The sequence below is a fragment of the Amia ocellicauda genome, chromosome 16 (assembly GCF_036373705.1).
Source record: "Amia ocellicauda isolate fAmiCal2 chromosome 16, fAmiCal2.hap1, whole genome shotgun sequence".
In the NCBI taxonomy this organism is placed as follows: Eukaryota; Metazoa; Chordata; class Actinopteri; order Amiiformes; family Amiidae; genus Amia; species Amia ocellicauda.
This window is the reverse complement of record NC_089865.1, coordinates 15,687,714-15,709,412: the sequence shown is the minus strand read 5'-3', so window position 1 is coordinate 15,709,412 and position 21,699 is coordinate 15,687,714. Positions and strand designations below refer to the sequence as shown.

The 21,699-nt window shown below is 37.0% G+C and overlaps 2 protein-coding genes across 2 annotated transcripts in view; one reads left to right on the top strand and one right to left on the bottom strand.

Moving 5' to 3' along the window:
• slx9 (SLX9 ribosome biogenesis factor) overlaps positions 1-1,108 on the bottom strand; it is a 68,422-nt gene extending 67,314 nt beyond the window's left edge. The window contains exon 1 of the mRNA XM_066688074.1: positions 726-1,108. Coding sequence (XP_066544171.1) covers positions 726-959 — 234 coding nt within the window. The 5' untranslated portion in view covers positions 960-1,108. The remainder of the gene's footprint in view (positions 1-725) is intronic.
• Positions 1,109-7,019: 5,911 nt separating this feature from the next.
• On the top strand, positions 7,020-21,699 carry itgb2 (integrin, beta 2). Its single transcript, XM_066687707.1, has 16 exons — positions 7,020-7,340; positions 9,862-9,922; positions 10,499-10,590; positions 10,974-11,166; positions 11,349-11,519; positions 12,451-12,692; positions 13,183-13,338; positions 14,541-14,636; positions 14,848-14,937; positions 15,241-15,378; positions 15,651-15,841; positions 16,120-16,352; positions 16,451-16,670; positions 17,179-17,387; positions 17,861-18,027; positions 19,785-21,699. The coding sequence occupies exons 2-16, from the start codon at positions 9,865-9,867 to the stop codon at positions 19,848-19,850; spliced, it is 2,322 nt and encodes a 773-aa protein (XP_066543804.1). The 5' UTR covers positions 7,020-7,340; positions 9,862-9,864; the 3' UTR covers positions 19,851-21,699.

The following is a 21,699-nucleotide window of genomic DNA, read 5'->3' as shown; positions in this document are numbered from 1 at the left end:
AATGCTAGATAAACTTTCACCTGAACCTGAAGCAGACAAAATGGAGATATGGAAACTAAATAGAGATGTATTGGTATTTCAATTATCTTTCAAAGAACAGAGCTGGAATGACTCACAACAGATACAAGAGCTACAACTTAGGTCTTTAAAAATCAACAAAACACATAATATTTATACTGAAGAAAATGCAACAATTAAATACTGTAGCCCACTATGCTGGGACCAAGAAGTAGGCAAACTCCAGCTATACCCATTGCATCTGCAAATACACAAAACACAAATGCAATGCTCTATGGCTATGGCCTGAGTTTAAGGCTAGATCTTTGCTTTAAGAGTTGTTGCACAGCTGCTGGAGATCAATTAAAGCTTTATTCATAAATGCTTTAAAAACTGCACTTTGACGACAACAACAACAACAACAACAACAACAACAACAACAACAGTCACTTGTTATGTCTACCCAAACAGAGATTTCAACTTGAAGCAGTTTCCACACACTGCAATTCAAACACACACGTTTCACTGGGGGAGGACATTATTATAGCCATGTTCTTGTTTAAGCAAGTAGAACATAGTATTCATGAAAAACAACATGAATACATACAAAGTCATACGTGTCATGTTTGTTTTTTAAAACACCAAGCACTGACTCTGGAAAACGATGAAGTTAGGCTCAGCACTGCTGATACAACAAAACAAGCACATCCATTAATCGGATGATGTACCTTGACCTCTTCTTCGCCGTTGCCCTTTCTTGGTTTCTCGGCGTTTGAGACATTTACATCGTCTGGTGTATGCTGCTGGGAAACTTTAAACTCAGGTTTACTCAATAAAAACAGCGACCCAGCCCCCGGGGTCTCTTCTTTCTCCAGAAGACCAGATCGCTCTCCTCGGTCATATTGCAGTCTGACAGCTTCCTGATGCAGCTTTTGTCGTACTCGCTTAATTTTCCCTACCATGATCAATGTTGGGCTTTATGAGTTAAATGCTTCTGCAACACCCTCTCTCAACAAAACGCCGCTGCCCGCACACAGTTCATACAGGATGTTTGTGTGCATCTGTAACATGCGGATACCCACATGGGTAACACAGCCGGAGCGCCGCGCCAATGTGTCCGGAGAGAAACGCAGCCACTGACCACGGTTCCGCTGTCAGGTCAAGGCATTTACACGTTCAGCCACCAGAGGGAGATAGCTATTGAGGATGGACGATTATAAAATGATAAAAATACATACATACATATTAGGGGGTTATTTATGTATTGCAATAGTTATTTATTAATTCATTAATTAATTTCAACATTTATTTTTGTATTCATTTAAAAGCTTTTTACTACTTCTTTGCTTTTTACAATTTCAACATCTCTACTTATTACCTTTCTGCTTCCACGTTTCCTTTCCCATGGTTCATTACTTTCCTGTTCCTGCATTTTTATTTTTCGACTTTGCTATTACATTACAATGTGCTTTCACCCTTTCGTTTTTAGATTCCAATGTGGGTCAGCTATATTCGTAAGAACATAAGAAAGTGTCCAATCGAGAGGAGGCCATTCGACCCAATCGTGCTCGTTTGGTGTCCATTAATAACCAAGTGATCCAAGGATCCTAGTCTATTTTTGAATTTGAACTTGTCGGCTTCAACCACATCGCTTGGGAGTTTGTTCTTGAATGCCTTGAAGCCCAATTTCCATTTGTGTTCCCGGGTGTGTGTGTCCCTGCTGATCTGGAAAAGCTCCTCTGGTTTGATGTGGTCGATGCCTTACATGATTTAGAAGACTTGAGTCAAGTCCCCACATAGTCTCCTCTGTTCCAGCGTGAAAAGGTTCAGTTCCTCAGTCTCTCAGTAGGACATTCCCTTCAGACCTGGAATAAGTCTGGTTGCTCTCCTCTGAACTGCCTCTAGAGCAGCGATATCTTTCTTGAAGTGTGGAGCCCAGAACTGTCCACAGTATCCAGATGAGCTCTAACTAGCGCAGATCTTAGTCTGAACATTACTGCCCTTGTTTTAAATTCTACACTTTCGACAATATACCCTAACACTGTGTTTGCCTTTTTTATTGCTTCCCCACATTGTTTGGATGGAGCAAGTGAGGAGTCCACATAGACTCCTAGGTCTTTCTCATGCGTTACTTCATCCAGTTCTGTTCCTCCCATAGTGTAATTATAGTGGACATTTTTGTTACCTGCATGTAATACCTTGCACTTGTCCATGATGAAATTCAATGTGGACAAGTCCAAGGTATTACATGCAGGTAATAAAAAATCTTTGTACATTTGTACCTTGAAAATCCAACTGTCAAAATCAAGTAGTCTCACAAGTTTGCATCAGTTTGGTTCAATACATCTCAATAGATTTAATTTCTTTCTTGATTCTACAGATATAAGTTAATTGTTCCCACAAAATCGTTCCCACTGTTTATTTATTTTTAACTCATGTCCCTTAATTAAAATGTATTAATTAAAATTAAATTTAAAAACACGTTTCTCAACCAACAACACCTACAGTAGTTTAATCTCCAGTCCAACGCCAATATCCAGTGATGTGCTTGATTACCATCTAAAGGCTGTGGTTGACAGTGACATTTTGTTACAGAGAATTGTAAAAAGAAATAGTGAGAGCACGCTGAAAAATAAACTCTTTTGTCCCTTAACCCTTTACAATTCGGTCCAATTCCATACATCGAGAGGCAATCATTCCTTACAATCTCGGATATAATTACATTTTTAAATAAATAAATCAACAAAACTACACAGAAATCTTTAAAAAGAAGAAGAATATAATGTCAAGCACAGAAGCATTTGATGCCTCCTTCTAATAATGTCATGTGAACAACCTCTGCTACATCCAAAAATGCAAGCTTAGAGAGCTGTACAGCTGTTTGTGTAGTTCAGTGCCAGGGTTTGTTGTGTATGAGAGGCAGCGAGTGATCTGAGTCTTTTGATAAGGAAGTAATCATCTTGCCAGCAGTGCAGGAGATTGAAAGTCAGTCCCATGCCCAGATTACCATTTTTCTCTAGCATCACACTGTTAATAGATGCCGTATCGCTCTGGTCTCAAGTCTGAGTGAATTTCTCCTCTCTGCTGGTCAGTTATAAGATGTTTTAATTTCAAATCAAAAGCTTGCAGTTCCTCTCTGAAACAATGTGTGTTTCCTCTTTTTATAAATATTCAGTATGAATAAAAAAAAAAGCTTTCCCATGAATGAAGTTCTTATCACAGATGATAGCTGTGGCCTACTTATAGTCACCTCAGTGGTGTGATTGTAAATGCTTATACTGTTCTTTTCTAAGATACAACACAGTCACAGGTTTAAAGAGTTCCTGTGTCTGCGGTCGTATCATAATTGTACAAGCCCAACAGTTACATGCAAAGTGAATATCTAAAGACACCAACAAATAAATTGCTATACCACACTACAAAGTCTGATGGTGCATTATAGCACAACTGCAAACCTGATATTAATGCAAATATAGACAGTATAAACATAATGTGGAAAAAGTGGCTTTGATATCAGAACTTCCAATTGTCTCTGTGAATTGCTTGCTTAACCATGAGAGGTGCATGTTCAGGGTAACTTCAGTGAAGCTTTTAACTAAGTCATCCTACCTTGGTATGATGGTGTGCTTCAAAATTAGAACACAATGAGGGGGGAATTCATTCCAGGTAGTAATGAAATGTACATATTTATGTACATTGTACAACTTTATGTTATTTCCTGCATGTCAAACATAGCTGTACATAAACTAAAGTTATAGCATGATTTTTAATAAAGGGGTAAGGCATAGGAGGTGAGAGTGAGGAGAGGCAGCAGATACAGTTGTCAATGACTCATTGCATTATAGACGTGGGGAAAGAATTGCATATTTTGGACAGAGAGATAAAAATAAACTGACACTGAAATGTCTCCTGATGGCTTAACCTTTCCAACAGATATATAGATGTTAACCACTCAATGGGGTGTTGATAAATGGCTGGTTGTGGTAGAGTTGAGTTCTATACACAGCCAGTGCAGAATAAAATATATATAGCTGAGGGTCCACCTGCATTTCTGGTGTTTAGATACGTGTTAAGAAATCATTGAGGCTTCAGCCCTGTGTGTGTGTAGCCTTGCTGTAAATATGTGTTTGCAAAAATGTGTGGCTATATGATGATTCTGTCAGTTCTGTAAAGTTAATTTTAGATCATACCAAATGCAAAACAAAAAACAGAAAGCAAAATTCTCTTTTATAAATCTGAGAGCTGATTTGATGTGCAAAACAAGGTGTGATACTCTAAGGACAGGAAACGTTTGTCAATCTGAGTGTACACATTTTATAAAATCAATTCTCTTTCAACACACTTTGCAAATGAGAGCATCATGTCATTGTGTTCTATACCAAGTATTAATCAGCAAAATGTATTAATAAAAAAAAAGAAACTAGCATAGTGCCAATAGGAACATCAATTATTTATGTTTATTTTCTGATTTCAGGTTTTATACTCAAATCAGTTGAGATTTATTTGTGTGTGTGATAAGTGCAGACAAGATGTTAAGTCACAGTCAACGGCCGAGGGAAAGGGGCATAGGGGAAATCAAAATAAACAACACGAGTTCTAGTAAAGCAAAGCAAGAAGTATGACAAAACATTGTATAAGTGCAATCTTACAGGAGAGTAAATTACTAAATTACAAGTACTGTCTGAAAAGATGCGTCTTGAGTAAGCGCCGGAAGGAGGTCAGAGACTCTGCTGTTTTGACTTCAGTGGGAAGGTCGTTCCACCACTTAGGGGCCAGGGATGAGAAGGAGTTCCTCTAAATATTCCTGCTTCCATGTTGTCACAATATTTAATCACATAACTGTGATGCATCTAGGTCTTCTTGGTGGTCATAAAGTACACGAAATAGGATCCTAAATTCGAATTGGTACTCCGCTTGATGATTTCTGATGTTCATTATGTCGATTGGCTTGTTTGTTTTCTTCATTCATTTTCTTCTTTCCATGTTGGCATTGAGATGAATTCTGCACCGAACCATTCTGTGGTCGCTTCCAGTACTGAATCAGTTTAGGACCATGCAGTCTTCTATTATATATTTACGTTTTGTTAAGATGTAATCTATTTCACTTTTCCTCTATTAGGACTTCTCCAGGTCCATTTTCCTGTTTGCTTTTTCTTTGCTTAAATACACACACACATTTCAGCTACATACAAAGAGGAACAACGTTAATGTTGATTTATCAATATAAATTTAGGAGGCCCCTTCTGCCTGTGCTCAGCTTTAAAATAAACACTTACTATTACTCGGTTGCCACATAACCTCCCATTCCACAAAAATGAAGACAGACATAATAGACATACACTCACCTAAAGGATTATTAGGAACACCATACTAATACTGTGTTTGACCCCCTTTCGCCTTCAGAACTGCCTTAATTCTACGTGGCATTGATTCAACAAGGTGCTGAAAGCATTCTTTAGAAATGTTCGCCCATATTGATAGGATAGCATCTTGCAGTTGATGGAGATTTGTGGGATGCACATCCAGGGCACGAAGCTCCCGTTCCACCACATCCCAAAGATGCTCTATTGGGTTGAGATCTGGTGACTGTGGGGGCCAGTTTAGTACAGTGAACTCATTGTCATGTTCAAGAAACCAATTTGAAATGATTCGACCTTTGTGACATGGTGCATTATCCTGCTGGAAGTAGCCATCAGAGGATGGGTACATGGTGGTCATAAAGGGATGGACATGGTCAGAAACAATGCTCAGGTAGGCCGTGGCATTTAAACGATGCCCAATTGGCACTAAGGAGCCTAAAGTGTGCCAAGAAAACATCCCCCACACCATTACACCACCACCACCAGCCTGCACAGTGGTAACAAGGCATGATGGATCCATGTTCTCATTCTGTTTACGCCAAATTCTGACTCTACCATCTGAATGTCTCAACAGAAATCGAGACTCATCAGACCAGGCAACATTTTTCCAGTCTTCAACTGTCCAATTTTGGTGAGCTTGTGCAAATTGTAGCCTCTTTTTCCAATTTGTAGTGGAGATGAGTGGTACCCGGTGGGGTCTTCTGCTGTTGTAGCCCATCCGCCTCAAGGTTGTACGTGTTGTGGCTTCACAAATGGTTATTTCAGTCAAAGTTGCTCTTCTATCAGCTTGAATCAGTCGGCCCATTCTCCTCTGACCTCTAGCATCAACAAGGCATTTTCGCCCACAGGACTGCCGCATACTGGATGTTTTTGCCTTTTCACACCATTCTTTGTAAACCCTAGAAATGGTTGTGCGTGAAAATCCCAGTAACTGAGCAGATTGTGAAATATTCAGACCGGCCCGTCTGGCACCAACAACCATGCCACGCTCAAAATTGCTTAAATCACCTTTCTTTCCCATTCAGACATTCAGTTTGGAGTTCAGGAGATTGTCTTGACCAGGACCACACCCCTAAATGCATTGAAGCAACTGCCATGTGATTGGTTGGTTTTAGGTGAGTGTAGACACAAGTTTAAGTGTTTGTGTAGAGGAAGTAAATCAAAAGTTGTTATGTCACACTTGCTGTAAAACGTGCACAGTGTCCTGGACATACTAGGATTTTTTTTAAAGGTGGTGTTCTTTCTTCTTCTTCTTTTTTCTGTTGATACAAAGATGTTTTTTTCTCTAACATTACCATGAGCTCATCTCCCGGTGATGTTTGTGTTACAGCTCTGCAATAAGAGGAGCAATATTGTAGAGTACTGCTCTTATGGGAATAGTTAGGAGAGAAATAACAGCACAGCCAGCCATAATTAAAAGCTTAATTATTAGAATAAAACACAAAAGCAAAAGGCATAGTCTGCTATGTGAGAGTACAGAATGTGTTAACAAATACCTAAATTAGGCTTGTGGTTTCTCTGCTTCAAGTTTCAATCTTGTAAACTGCTCATGCAAAGTAAGGAAGTTTTTGCTGTAGGTCAGGGGGAGGGTATGGTACACAAGGGAGATACACCCTTGTACTCAACTGGCATCTGCATTTAGCTGGTGGATTTTTAGCTTCTGAAAATTCCACAAACGTCTGCAAGTGTTGTGTTACCCCAATTTAGATGTGTGGTGAAAATTATGTTGAAAGACATTGAATTGTATTGCCTTTTTGACTGACTCAATTAAGTTTGCACCTAAAAGTCTGTTACAAAGCTATGATTAAGGCTCCTTCCTATAGCATTCAGTCATGTGGTCTCTGAGTATCTGCAAGCCCCAATCTGAAAGCATCCAAATTAGATTTCAGTAGCTTTTTCGCAATGAGGAAGTGTGGGCTTTGTGTTACTCTAATACACATTATCTCTACAGCTTGGTGAAGGTGTAGCAGAGTCTTGTGCTTGGTAAGTGTTTTTCCTTTCTTGTGTTTTTTTCTATGCTGTTATTGAATTGAGTACTTGTTTTCCTTTTAATTTTATCAAATTTGTCATAGTATTTATGGAAATGGTATTTTCTAAAGTCTGTTAATTGATAATGACATCCTGATTGAACATTCACATAAGTTGCGAAATGCTTTGCTGAAAAGGCTAAATTCATTGCTTTCTTTTTATACAAACATTACAGACCTAGTTTTCATCTGCCACTTACCTTGAACTGTTGAATGTCTTGAATTTCTGATGTTTGCTTTTAGAGAAAATTAAGGGAGAATTCAGATCTTTTGTTAATATCCTTGCCATAAACAACGAAATAAGGCACAAAGGCACAAGAATGCAAATAAAAGGAGGAAGAAGAAGACAAAAGCAGAAAAAGATTAATGAAATGCAGAGACAGAAATTGTGGGTTCTGGAAATTTCTATAAATATTTCTGTATGGGGGTTATTGTTTTTTAAAGCTAGGAATACCCATTTCCAATGGTTTGGTTACCTAGTTAGCATGTGCTGGTGTCTTAACTGCAGTGGTCCTGCTTTGTATTGTATGTCCTTGCTTTGTTTAGAAGATCCATATAGTTTAAGTGATGATATGGACAGCCAGGTTCAGTGAGATGTATTTATTTTGGGATGAGTTGAGAGTGCTGGGAGTGTAATAGTGGAGCAGTGAAGGGCATTGAGACCACCACAGAAGAATGAGAGATTACTTTCTCCTGCTTTCTATAATAATCACAGAAAAATGTCTTGTTTGGGGTTAAAATGTGCTTCATGCTGTAACTGTGTGTTGATGTAGACTTCTTTAAGCGTTCAACAATTCTTCATGTCATCAAAAGCTGCAGAAAACAAAACCCTGCTCACTTTAGATGTTTTATAAATATTATCTGTTTATGGATGCAAACTGCTTGTACTATTATCATTACAATCTCCTGCCTGATCACATACTGAGCTATGATACAGAGCATAAATTACAAACAGAATGTCAGATGTTTGACGCCTAAGCCTTACTAAGGCTTGGATTCAAAGTTCACATTTTCCTTCCTTATTTTTAAGCCTTTTTTATTTTTTCTTCTCCATTCCACACCCATACTGGTCAGCTTCATAGCTGAGGGTGTGATTGCCTCACATTTGAACTGCCCCTTTCTGAAAAGGAGAAGTCAGGACACTCATCTGTTTTTGCCATGATACTGATGATGATGACTGGATTAAAGGAGGAACAACTGTAAAAATAATAAATAAATAAATAATGACTACCATTCATGCCCAATAGCTTGATATCAGTACATCCAGGAAATGCGTAAACAGAATTGTTTTCTAAAGCTAAGATATTCAACTGAAAACCTTCAATGTCTGCTCAACATAACCCAGAGAGCCATATTAATCTTTCAATGTAGAGAATAAAAGAAAAAGGCATTACAATCACTCTTGAGTCTCCCTATTTTGATCAATGATCAACATCTAATATCACAAAATGCACAAATAGGTTTATAAAACAAACAATTTTGAGCTTTATCAGCCCCTCAAATAATGGCATATATATGTTTTTGTGTGTATGTGTATGTGTGTTTAAAAAACACAATTTTCTAATTTAAATAAATTAAGATTTACATTTGGTATAATCTTTTTTGTTTCTCGTTATCTGGTCAAAAATCTCACAGTTGATTCATGAAAACCATGAGATTAACACACAAATATGTCATGCACTTCTGAGTTCTGGTGTAATCACATGTATAACAGGGTTAGGTTTACATATATATAGCATATGTAACTATTAAATGTATTGTGTGTATGTTAACTTTTGACAGCTTTCATTTGAAACAATGTTATTCTGTGACTCATTGAGTTATATACTTATTTATCAATATTTATTTCAGTGTTTGTTGGACATTGATTCAGAACTGTAAAGATTCCAGTTGAGTTAACAGAGGGTTGCTGAAATCTTTGGACCAGCACTCCAAAGAAATGTGAAATGTACTGTGAATTGTTTCTGAATTAATGGGGAAATCTTAAACTATTTAAAATATAAAAATGTTCACCTTCAGAGCAGATCTTTTCACAGCTCGCTGTTGCTTTAGTTTCCTGCTGTGGTTTACCTCCCCTGCTTGGGCAGTAACATGTCAATTACATGCAACAGGCCTTCTTCACAGAAGGTGTTAAAACAGCACACTACTGCCGGAAATGTGTATATAAATCATCCATTTCATATAAAGAACTCTTTAAACAATTGCAAAAGTTAAAATAGTTCAATTTGGCCGTGCCTTCATAAAAAAAAAGATCTAAATACTAATATTTTCTGCTATTGTCTGGATTGTCTGGATTCATACAGACAATAATCATGTCACAGGCATAAATACAAACTAAATAAACAGCACCAAATCTTTCCACATTGCCAAATTATACCTGATTCATTTGACACCCAGTAATTTTAAGTTATTAAAAACTTAAAAACAAGAAACCCTACTAGATTACATTGTTCTACTTTCTTCTGTTTTTTTTACAGGAAATGTATCAGCTGCTCAGTTTCCTGCTTTTCGTTTTGGCTTTTCTGGTGAGGGAAGTTGGTGAGTAGATGGATTTAAATACTAGTAAATTAATGAATGTGTTATTTTTTATTTTTTTATTAATGCACAGTAAATAAGAAATAAAAAATCTATAATAAGATATTGATAAAAAATCTCATAACTGGTACTTTAGACAGTATAAATATGTTTCAGTGCACCAGTACTTCACGAATTTCACCCGCCCATGAATCTAGTTTTCAGATAAAGCTGATTACCAGAAACATTCATGCAATGCATCCTGCAGCATCCTGTCAATGTCTTACACTTTCTGAAACCAGGAATACATTATAAAGAAACTTCAGCTTGTTGACCCATAGGAACATTCAATTTTTGACGTAGGCTCACATATTAAACTCAAACTCTATGTCTTATTTATGTCTTGTTTGAGTAAGTTACATTACATATGACAAGTTTAGATTTTTGTAAGTAGTCACAGTTTTATTATAAATTGTGCAAATTGTAGATTTTCCTATACATACATTCCTACATAAATAAGTAAAAAAATAAAAACCTTTTCTAAAATTCCAAAGAGAGGAACCATGCTCGGTCATTTAATTTCCTACTGTCTTGCTTCAGACCCCTCTTCCCAGGAATGCTCCAAAGTCAATGTGAACAACTGTAATGACTGCATCACATCTGGGGCGTTCTGCACCTGGTGTAAAGCTCTGGTAAGAACCTTTAGATCCTGCGTTCCTTTCCAAAATATATCCAAAAACCTTCCTTATATTGCCTAAAATTAATATGAAAATGAAAGTTAAAGGAAGGGCCAGAGGCGGCATCTGCTCTAAAATCCCCACCACACAAGCTACAATCAGAAATACCTGAATTAAAAAACAATGTACTTCTTTATATAATGTCACTTCCCATCATGAATACACAGCGACTCCTGTTTAAGACAATAATATAAAGGTCATGAATACATTTTCTGAATTATTCTGCTACAATTCTTTCAAACACATTGTGTAATCTATTATATACCCTTACATTCAGGGTTATTACTGAGTCTGACAGCAAAAAAGGTAAAACTGTGCTTTTGCTTTTCTAATGACAGAACTTTACCAAACCTGGAGAGCCCGGCTCAGCCCGCTGTGACACTAAGGCAAAGCTGGAGGAGAGGGGCTGTAAAACATCAGACATTATTAATCCTCAAGGTTATGATGCAGCAGAAAAGAATGTTCCTCTGCAAGGGGGCAGCTCCCCCGTTCAGCTGAAACCTCAAGCTGTCCGGCTGGAATTAAGACCAAGTGAGTATCTGATTAATTTATTTTAGTTTTGGGAAACACTTTATATTACGGTGTCAATAATACATTATTGGATTTATTTTTTAAACTAGCTTCTTGATGGTATCTTGGATATAAGTCTTGCAGCACCTAATTGTAAAATCTGCAGAATGCCCTTAAGCATAACCTTTGTGTTGTTTCTTCAGATCAGCCGCACACCTTCCCTCTGACATTCAAGAGGGCAGAAGGCTATCCAGTGGATCTGTATTATCTGATGGACCTCTCCTACTCCATGAAAGATGATCTGAACAACGTGAAGACACTGGGGAAGCAAATATTACTGGCCCTGAAAAAGATCACTTCTAATGCACGTATAGGTAATCATCTTTACTTGATAAAACAAACTGAAAATTGGCCATGGTATGTAAAATCTCTGCTGGAGCAAAGGAAGAATATACTATTGTTCTTCTTAAGCCATTTTGTTGATCATCAAAATAGTTACTTAATGTTGATACACAAGAATCAAAACCTTTTTAATTTATACAGGAAATATCACGTTGGTGGAAAGGTGCGATTACCAAGTATGTTGCATGAAACATCTATCACTGCTCAAAGAATAATTTAAACAAAAGTTCATAAGGTCTTCAAAAAACACATGATACCTGTGGCACCTATTCAGGATAGTCTGGTTACTGACACAAGTTAGGTGTATTAAAACTAAAATGAATGAGACAAGTGTTTCAGGTACACCATTCAGTCATGACAGAACAACTGCATCTGAATTTCAGGTCTGAATGGTGACCAGTACAACAGGCATACCTTTGGGGCTTTTTTTTTATCTGCAAATGTAATTTCATTTTGATGTTTCTCTTCTTGGGTGGCATGGTGGCATGGTGGTTAGTGCTGCTGCCTCATAGCTCCAGGGGTCCTGGGTTTGAGGCCTGGCTTGGGGTGCCTGTCTGTGTGGAGTTTGCATGTTCTCCCTGTGTCTGTGTGGGTTTTCTCTGGGCACTCCGGTTTCCTCCCACTGTTCAAAGAAATGTAGGTTAGGTGAATTGGTCTCTCTAAATTGCCCTGTGTGTGATGGCCTGGTGTCCTGTCCTGGGTGTATTCCTGCCTTGTGCCCTATGTCTGCTGGGATTGGCTCCAGCTTCCCTGTGACCCTCACCAGGATAAGTGGATTTGAAAATGGAAGGATGTTTCTCCTCTTCACAATAACCAAGAACAAATAATCAATCAAACAAGCATCAAAAACTATTCTCTGACAAATGTTTCTTATTGAAAACCGGCTTTGTTTGGTCTTTCCAGGATTCGGCTCATTTGTGGATAAAACTGTTCTGCCATACACAAACACCAATCCAGAAAAGCTCCAGAAGCCATGTCCAGTGGAGGAAACCCAGTGCCAGGCAGCATTCGGTTTCAAACACGTGCTGAGCCTGACTAATAACGAAAACATGTTTAACACTGAGGTTTCTAAGCAATATATCTCAGGAAACCTCGACCCACCTGAGGGAGGTCTGGATGCCATCATGCAGGCTGCAGTCTGTGAGGTAGGCATGCTTAACTGAATATATTTCACAGAACTGTGCTAACCGATCACTTCTATCACAGATGTAAACAAGTATATGTTGTTTTTAATTATTAATTTCAAGAGACTTGTAGTTACATGCATATTACATATTACTTGTCTACAAGCAATCTAATTTGCCAATTATGCAGTATGTGATATAAAGTGCTGTGAGAATTAAATTATTAGATATTATTAAAATACATCAGTGGTATGACTAATTACTTTTATGCCTTAAATGTGTAAATGTGTAAATGATGTTATTTGTAAGTCTCAATTTTCCAAAACTGTAAGTGTAGAGATGGCGATTTCTCAGATACACAAGTTATGTTATTTGTTAAAGTAGACTGCATTAGCTGTGTGGTTCCCAATATCATCCTTCACTGCTTATACAGTTACTGAGAAGTTACTCAGTTTGCTCAGTTTCCTCAGTTTCCAGTGCGACTCTGTACTTTGTGTCATTTAACTTACAGCGTGAGATCGGCTGGGGGAATAATACTCGTCTATTAGTCTACACTACTGATGATGGATTCCACATGGCTGGAGATGGGAAACTGGGTGCCATTCTTAAACCCAATGATGGGGAATGCCATCTGATAGGGAATCAGTACTCCAAAAGCAATGAACTGGTGTGTATGAAAAAATATTACATTATTCTGGAAATGTAGGTTATATTCTAGACTAGAGTGTGTGGCAGTTTTCCTAAACTACTACAGAATAGTAAATATATGCAATGTATTCATAATTTAGTTGAAATCATTGATGTATCTACAGAAGTAAACATGACAGCATGCAGCATTTCATTGAGCTCTTATATAAGAGTTTTAAGAGTACAAAATAAAACGTATAATGCCGTTTTATTTGACACTTCATCAATCAATTTTATACAGAAGGGTGACAAATTAAAGGAAAAGCCAACATGAAATGTTGGGCCACCATGAGCCGTCAGAACAGCTTCAATGCTCTTGGCACAGATTCTACGAGTCTCTGGACTCTACTGGAGGGATGGAATACCATTCTTCCAAAAGATATTCCCTCATTTGGTGTTTTGATGATGGTGGTGGAGAGCACTGTCTAACATGTCTCCCATGGGTGTTCAATTGGGTTGAGATCTGGTGACTGTGAAGGCCATAGCATATGATTCACATAATTTTCATACTCATCAAACAATTCAGTGAGCCCTCGTGCCCTGTGGATAGGGTATTGTCATCCTGGAAGAGACCACTCCCATCAGGACAGAAATGTTTCACCATAGGATAAAGGTGATCACTCACTAACGATTTGCAGTGACCCTTCCCTCTAAGGGGACAAGTGGACCCAAACCATGCCAGGAAAATGCCCCCCACAGCATAACAGAGCCTCCAGATCCCCTAACTGCAGGCCTGTTTAAACCTATTTACTGATGTCTTTCCCATAGATCTAAATGCAGATGTACCTTTAGTCACTGTTCTTATTGAAACACTAGCCAGTTTAGCAGTTTTTGTGACTGAAGCTCCTGCCATTTGTGCCCCAATAATGACCCCTCTTTCAAAGTCACTTAGATCCTTTCCTCTTGCCATCTTAATCCAAAATCGAGGTCAACTGGGCCTGCTCAGCATTTTTATACATGCCACAGAGCATGATAGGATGTTAATTGCTTAATTGTATCATGCAGTAAACCTGTTTGGAGGCATCTGCATTCATTATGTTCCTCCACTCATTTATTCAGGTTTTTTCTATAATTTGTCACCTGTCTGTATATATAAAACATATCAATATATATATAATGCAGTATTTGTTATGAAAAGCAATTCATTTTAATAACATAGGTTAATGGAAATATCTTTCCCAGGACTACCCTTCAGTGGGGCAGCTGGCACAGACGTTATCAGAGAAAAACATTCAACCCATCTTCGCTGTTACTGAGAATACAAAACAAGTATATGAGGTAAAGCTGATTTTATAATACCTATAAAATATTATCACACTGGAGATGATTTGGACATAAGCAGACTGCAGAAAATACATCTATTTCATAATTCAAAAAGTGTAGTTAAGCCTTTGTAATTCAAGCTAAACAGTTTTGTTCCCCAAATAAGAGAAGCAATGTGAATTGCAGTATATAAATCCCTGTTAATGCATCTTTGTTATACTCACAGGATCTGACAAAAATGATTCCAAAGTCTGCTGTTGGTGTTCTATCAAGTGACTCCAGTAATGTTGTAACTCTAATACAACATGCGTATGATGTAAGTACACTTTTCAATTGTTTTTAAAAGCATTTAAATCTAACCATACACAGTACATAATACTAAAAAGATTACACAGTGAAATATGAACCTTTTAAAATAATATGAGCATTAACTGTATAATATCCATAGATAATTGACAATATCAGGCATAATAACTGTAATTATGCAGTACACATTGATGCAATTCAAATATATGTGAGCAAATTAAATTTGATTTATATATCATATATCTGAAATGTATAACTGACTGGTTAAAATATTAATCTATGACCCATAATCAACTGTCATCTTATCATGCAGAGTCTCTCATCAACTGTGATTGTTGGCCACAATCAACTACCAGAGGGTGTCACAGTCACATATACATCTATATGTGGTGATGAAAGACCAACAACTGGCTCACAAGGAAGGTGCAGCAATGTCAAAATCAATCAGGAGGTAAGAAGAAATTCCTTCTGAAAACTCTTCAGAGATACAGTAATCAGGGTCAGGCCGAATAATCACTCTGGTAATTCATGAAGGATCCTCAAAATGTTGAGGACAAATAGACGATGAATATCCTCAAACAAGTGCTCTCTCTTAATTTTTCGTATTCATTAGAAATAATGACAAATTAATCTATGAAGATTTTTCTTTGATGTTCGTAAATGTATGTATAATGAGCTTGTTAAATAATTCTTCACCTGTTTATTTATTTTTCTATGTTGTAGATTACTTTTAACGTGACAGTGACAGCTGGGAATTGCATGGGGGAGCAGTCCTTTGAAATCAGACCTCTGGGGTTCACAGAGACAATGGTGGTGAAAATATCAACACGTTGTCAATGTGAATGTGATGAAAACCCAGACTCTCACAAAGATTACTGCACCAACGCTGGAAATGTTATGTGTGGAATCTGCAGGTACTTTTTCTAATACAATACTGAGAGCTTGTACATAGTTGTAACTTGTGAGAGAAATCATAATGAGAGGTCAATGGATCCATCATGCTCACCTGATTGATAGCAGCTTACTGATCCAAGAGCATGACAGAGGAACAGTGTATCCTAACCAGCTTTTTCCCAAGCTATGTTAGTAGCATTGTCAATATACATTTTTATTGGATCCTTCACTGATACACTCATTTAAGCAGTAAAATCACTGTTGAAACTAAAAAACTATCTCTGTGCTTCTTTCAAAGTTGTAATGCAGGTTATGTTGGTCAGAAGTGTGAATGTAAAGTTGGACAAAAGACAGAGAGGGATCTGACTCTGGCGTGCCGAAAAGACAATGGCACCATTTGCTCTGGGCTCGGAGACTGTGTGTGCGGCATCTGCAGCTGCCATGCCAGTGAAGATGGCAGGAAGATCTACGGGAAGTACTGTGAATGTGATGACATGAACTGTGAGCTCAACAGAGGCAAAGTTTGTGGAGGTAGATATATTTTACATTTTGTAACATAAATAAATTTTGTAGATCAGTTGAAAGAGATTGTTCTTGAAGTTGATTGTGAATCCATATTCTGTTCACAGGAAATGGCAAGTGTGACTGTGGGAAGTGCATCTGTAATGAAGGTTTTCAAGGCTCTGCATGCCAGTGCTCTGTGTCTACTGAGGGCTGCAGGAACTCCAGGGGTGCTGTGTGCAGTGGCAGGGGCAACTGTGAGTGCAATGTGTGTCAGTGCCAATCTGGATACCAGCTTCCCTTCTGTGAAGAGTGCCCAGCCTGCCTATCACCCTGCCCAACATACGCGTAAGAGAACAATATGAAATTAATTTCTAATTGCTGTGCATAAAGGAGGGCACTGTTCAATGTACACTTATTTAACAGTAACTGGGTAGGGATCATTAGATAAATGTTTTTTAAGATGAAACTACCATTTCAATATAGTCATCAATTCAATGCATTATGCATTAAGTAAAATACAAATCAATTGGTTTATTTCAGTTCAGAAATCAAACCTTGACTGGGAGCACTACTGCTCAGACAAAAATGTAATGTATTGATCAAATTGATTGTATTATTGCATAAGATAATGTTTAAAAGGTCACCAACAAATCAGGATCTTTGAAAGGTTACAGTAGTAGGACCATCAACTTAGTGGAGTAAGCTTGATTCCATAAATCAATTAACTATTTCTCAAGCATTAATTATGTGCAACTACACTAGAAACTATTCCTTCTTCATTGTTTCAAAGTGTCACATTAAATCCGGGGGAAAAAACCTGCCTTCTCATTAGGTTTTACTCTTATTCTTTCAGTCATTGTATTGAGTGTCTGGGGTTTGGTACTGGCCCATTTGAGAAGAACTGCAGTGACTCATGTAAGAATATCAATCACACCATAAAGGATGATCTGGGAAGTGCGAAGGTTTGTAAAGAAAAGGACAAGGATAACTGCTGGATGATCTTCAGAATGACAGAACTGGATGGGCAACAACAGTATGCAGCGGAGATCAGAAAGGAAAGAGGTGAGAAATTCAATTGCAATTGAGTTGTCTTCAGTTGGGATGAGAACATTAGACTCATTGCATGACTTTCATCTGCTAGTTGGAGACCAGGGGCCGGATGAAATCCAAACTTTGACCCACACGCTAATAGAAAACTGGGTTACATTTATGATTAGAAGAAAGTAGCATTTTACTAAAAATGAAGTCGCAACTGAATATGGTTCTGTAGTTTTCTATTAGCGGGTGGGTCAAAGTTTTGCTTTAATCCCAGACCAGGTCTGGAGAGCTTAAAGCAAATCTAAATTAACATAGAATAAAATAACAATGATAAAGGAAAGACTGTCCCTTTTCACATATACATGCATACATACATACATACATACATACATACATACATACATACATACATACATACATCTATGTGCCTAATTCAGAATTTCAGGTGAAACCCTCTAGACTCTAACAGGTTCCTGTCTGGCAATATTCTGTTATAGAATGTCCAGAGCCTCCGAGCATTGCCGCCATTGTAGGGGGAACAGTGGCTGGAGTCGCCCTCATTGGCTTTGTATTGTTGCTCATCTGGAAACTAATAACTTCTCTGAAGGACCTTAAAGAATTTCGTAAATTTGAAAAGGAGAAGCAGAAGTCCAAATGGAGTAATGTAAGTTTTTTTTTTAAAGTTATTAAGTATTTGAAGAATATTTTGTATTATTTTTCTGCTTTTTCACCTTCAATTAGTATTTGCCATGGTAATATAGTGTTATAAGAATCTAGTTTCTGTATAGAATGATCAAAATGTATTCACCAAGCACTGTCCAGCACTACTTACCCATGTAGGCTCTTGTCATGATTGCTTTATTTTGACAAATTACCTGCAGTTTGTTATTTCAGTGTTGGGGTTGTTACTGATAAAACGTAATATATGAGTCACAGTGGTGTAGCTAGGAATTCATGGACAGGGGGTCTAGATGCAATTCTGAGTAATTTTGAAGTTTAAAAATCTCCATGAAATACATGAAATCAGGCAGATTTTGACTCAAACATATCTTTGCTTCCCAACCGCACATGACTATGGGACATGTCCGGAGAAAAATCACACATCAACCAACATTATACAGACAAACTAGACGCAGGTTCTGGTTCTGGTTAATCAAAGAGCTCTATTTCGGTAGAGCTCTGTAATTGAAATGGGTGAAGATGCAACATTTTTGATTTTTGCACCTGCTAGAAATATGCATCTTCATTGTAAAGCCGTTTCCGCCTCTGATGTAGGAGTTTCTAGGTGAATTCAAGTCTGCTGTTGTGATGCCTAAATTAATCAATAACATCTCCATAAATTAGTTTGAGGTCCTCATTTATGTATATGTTAGCTTTGAAGCTAGTTGTTTTGATTTGTGAAAAATATTTAACTTAATTGGGTCTCAATCTGCTGCTTTACGGACAAAGTTCACAAAAAAAATCTTAGATTCCGCTCCAGTTTCACTTTCACCATTGAAGCTGAATACCAGAGTTGAAGGCAATAGTGGAAATGGTTTAGCCACTCAGAAAGAAAACATCCTATTTCAGAACTAAGGGATTGTGTTGGGCATGATTCAAAGTATCATTTATTTTATTTTCCAAATTGCACTGTGGCCCCCCACTAAATACGCCACTGATTAGTCGCTATTCATTTCTTGAGAAAAAAGTTCTAATATTAGTATTACATATTAGTTCATTTAAAATGTAGCACATTATATTACTCGTTATATAACCCACTACATGCCTTCCTTCTTGCATTTTTTAAGAGTGTATGCCTAACAAATAAACTATTAAGGCCATGGGTTACCTTAGGTCTCAGGTCAGTAACACAGACAACTGCAAGTGAATCCAGCTGGGCGATATGAAAATGATCTTACTTCCATTCAAGTTTTATTTATTGGCAGGTGATTGGCAGCAAAATACAATAATTGACAAAGCTTTTCTTGAAAAGTGATTGCCTGCATAAAAATGGATTGGCAGTTACTCCAATGACCAATCCCAGTGCTTCAAATCCTGTGTGGGTGTAGCTTGCCTGGAGAAAGAGTGGGTTTAAAAAAAACCAACACCATATCATTTAGATGCAGAACATATAATGTGGTGTAAAAACACTGGTTTATGTTTATGGAATGTAATATTGTTCCTCATTTTAAAACTCTAACCTGTTGTATTAACTTGTTATTAAGACATGAATTATCATTACAGTAGCGTGTTGCATTACTAATGCCTTACCCCCAACTCTAGTTGTTTTCCTGCTCTGTACATTGTTTTTCAGAACTCCAGTTTCACTTTTAACAATATTTGACTAAGAGATAACTCCATCTTTTACTGTCTGTTTTTGTTTTGTTTAGTTTTGGTCAGTGTGTTTGTTCAATCACATTTATTTGCATTTTTTCTTCACAGGCTGATAATCCACTGTTCAAGGGTGCAACCACTACTGTGATGAACCCCAATTTCTCGGGTGAATGAACTTTCACTTAATGATCTTAATCAAAATGTGTTTAAATTATTCTCCTCCCAGAATAAAATGTATTGGTTATATATATATATACTGTGGAAATACACTGGATTAAATCCTATCTCCTATTCGAGAGCACAATATCATATTATGTGTGTATTGTGTACTCTGTTGTCTTCATCACATTCTCTCTTTTTATCTTCTGTTTAACTATTCTTAGGTATTATTAATATTAATCACTTATAGGAGGTGGATATGAAAATTATTAATAATGCATTCTTCTAATATAAAAGCATTGTTTGTTTTGAGTATACTAACTGCTTCTATTAATATTTCATTTCATGTACCGCATAAGGGCTCTAGTTTTGGTTTCAGGAGCTTTACCTTTTGCACAATATAACAATTACTAATGAACGATCATTATATCTATGAAAACTCAAGAAACTCAGGAAATCTCAAATTTTATTATTAAATTAAAGATTGCTGTAGTGTAGGTGTCAGAGTGAATCCCTGGAGTTTGTAATCAGGTCAATCAATATACTACCTAAAATACAAAAGTCAAAATTATAAAACTTTAAAAGGAAATTATCATTCAAAACATATATGGATATGGATATATGGATATCAGTGGAAAATACATGTTACTCTGATTTTTCATCTTGTTAATACATTTCAAGTTTATATCAAAGCTTGTCTGAACTTGCTGTATTGTAATTAAAGCCCATACATGAGATTATTTTTGTATTTAGTGAAATGTTATATAATTATCCATTTGCCTTTTTTCCTACTAATATGAAGGTTACTTTTTTGGAGTGAGTTTACAAATGTAGACAATGCCTTGTCACTGCAGATGGTACTCGATTGTTTTTGTCTATATGATAATGCAGTGTACACCAATGTGTTACTTTATTCTGCTGAATTAGCATGGATTTACAAAAAAATCTTACATGAAACTTCAAATGAAAATGTCAAATATCTTGTAATATTTTCTAATGCACAGTCATTTATGGTATCATGCTAAATGCAAAACTTAATTGGCCTAGTGATATAATTTCAACCAGGCATTAGGCCTTTACACTTCACAGCTTTATTGCATGTGTTTAACACAGTTCCTTGTGCAATATTAGACATTAGACAAGAGCAGGGGATTTCCTATATGAGATGCTCATGTGGTAATGTTTTCCATACATGGTAGATACACTTTAAAGGACTTTTCTTTGAACAAGACAACAGGAGATCCTGTATTAGACTAATTCAAACATTAGCAGAAACCTTCCTGTTTATTTGAACGATGCTGTGAGAAAAATAGATGTTCCACTGTCGCCATGGAAACAGAAGATTGTTTCTTTAGGACTAAATCCACAAACCTTGTGATAAACTCAGTGAACACACTGGTAGAAATAAACATTCTGACACCATAAGGATATGTGACTCTCAGCTACTGATGCTCAGAAAAGCTGGTGTTGAACATAACACACAAAGTATCAATTCTGAACCTCCTATTTCAAGATATGAATCATGCTAAAAGGGTGGTTTTAAAAAATACAGACACATTTCCTGTTGTGATGTCACAGAACTTTGTATGTGCGGCTGAGTGTTAAATGATCATGGAGGGCAAAGGTGCCCTATTTTATGAACCAAAAAATATCTGTATATTTATCTTTTTTTGTGAAGTAGTAGTTCTTTTTAAAAAGAGTACAACTGTATACTGTGATTCAGCCCCGTTTCCTAAGGTTGAATGACTTTGTTTTGGTATGTAAATTTACATAAACGTGCTTTATATTTTTTAAAAACTGTGTATACAATTTTTTGTTGTTTTTGTTTGCATAGTGAAATAAAATCCCTTGCTATGAAAACCAA

Bases quoted from the DNA above. Each gene is read 5' to 3' on its own strand.
- itgb2 (XM_066687707.1), top strand. From the start codon at position 9,865: ATGTATCAGCTGCTCAGTTTCCTGCTTTTCGTTTTGGCTTTTCTGGTG. The intron at 12,693-13,182 runs GTAGGCATGCTT...TTTAACTTACAG, and splicing joins TGCAGGCTGCAGTCTGTGAG to CGTGAGATCGGCTGGGGGAA. The intron at 15,379-15,650 runs GTAAGAAGAAAT...TCTATGTTGTAG, and splicing joins ATGTCAAAATCAATCAGGAG to ATTACTTTTAACGTGACAGT.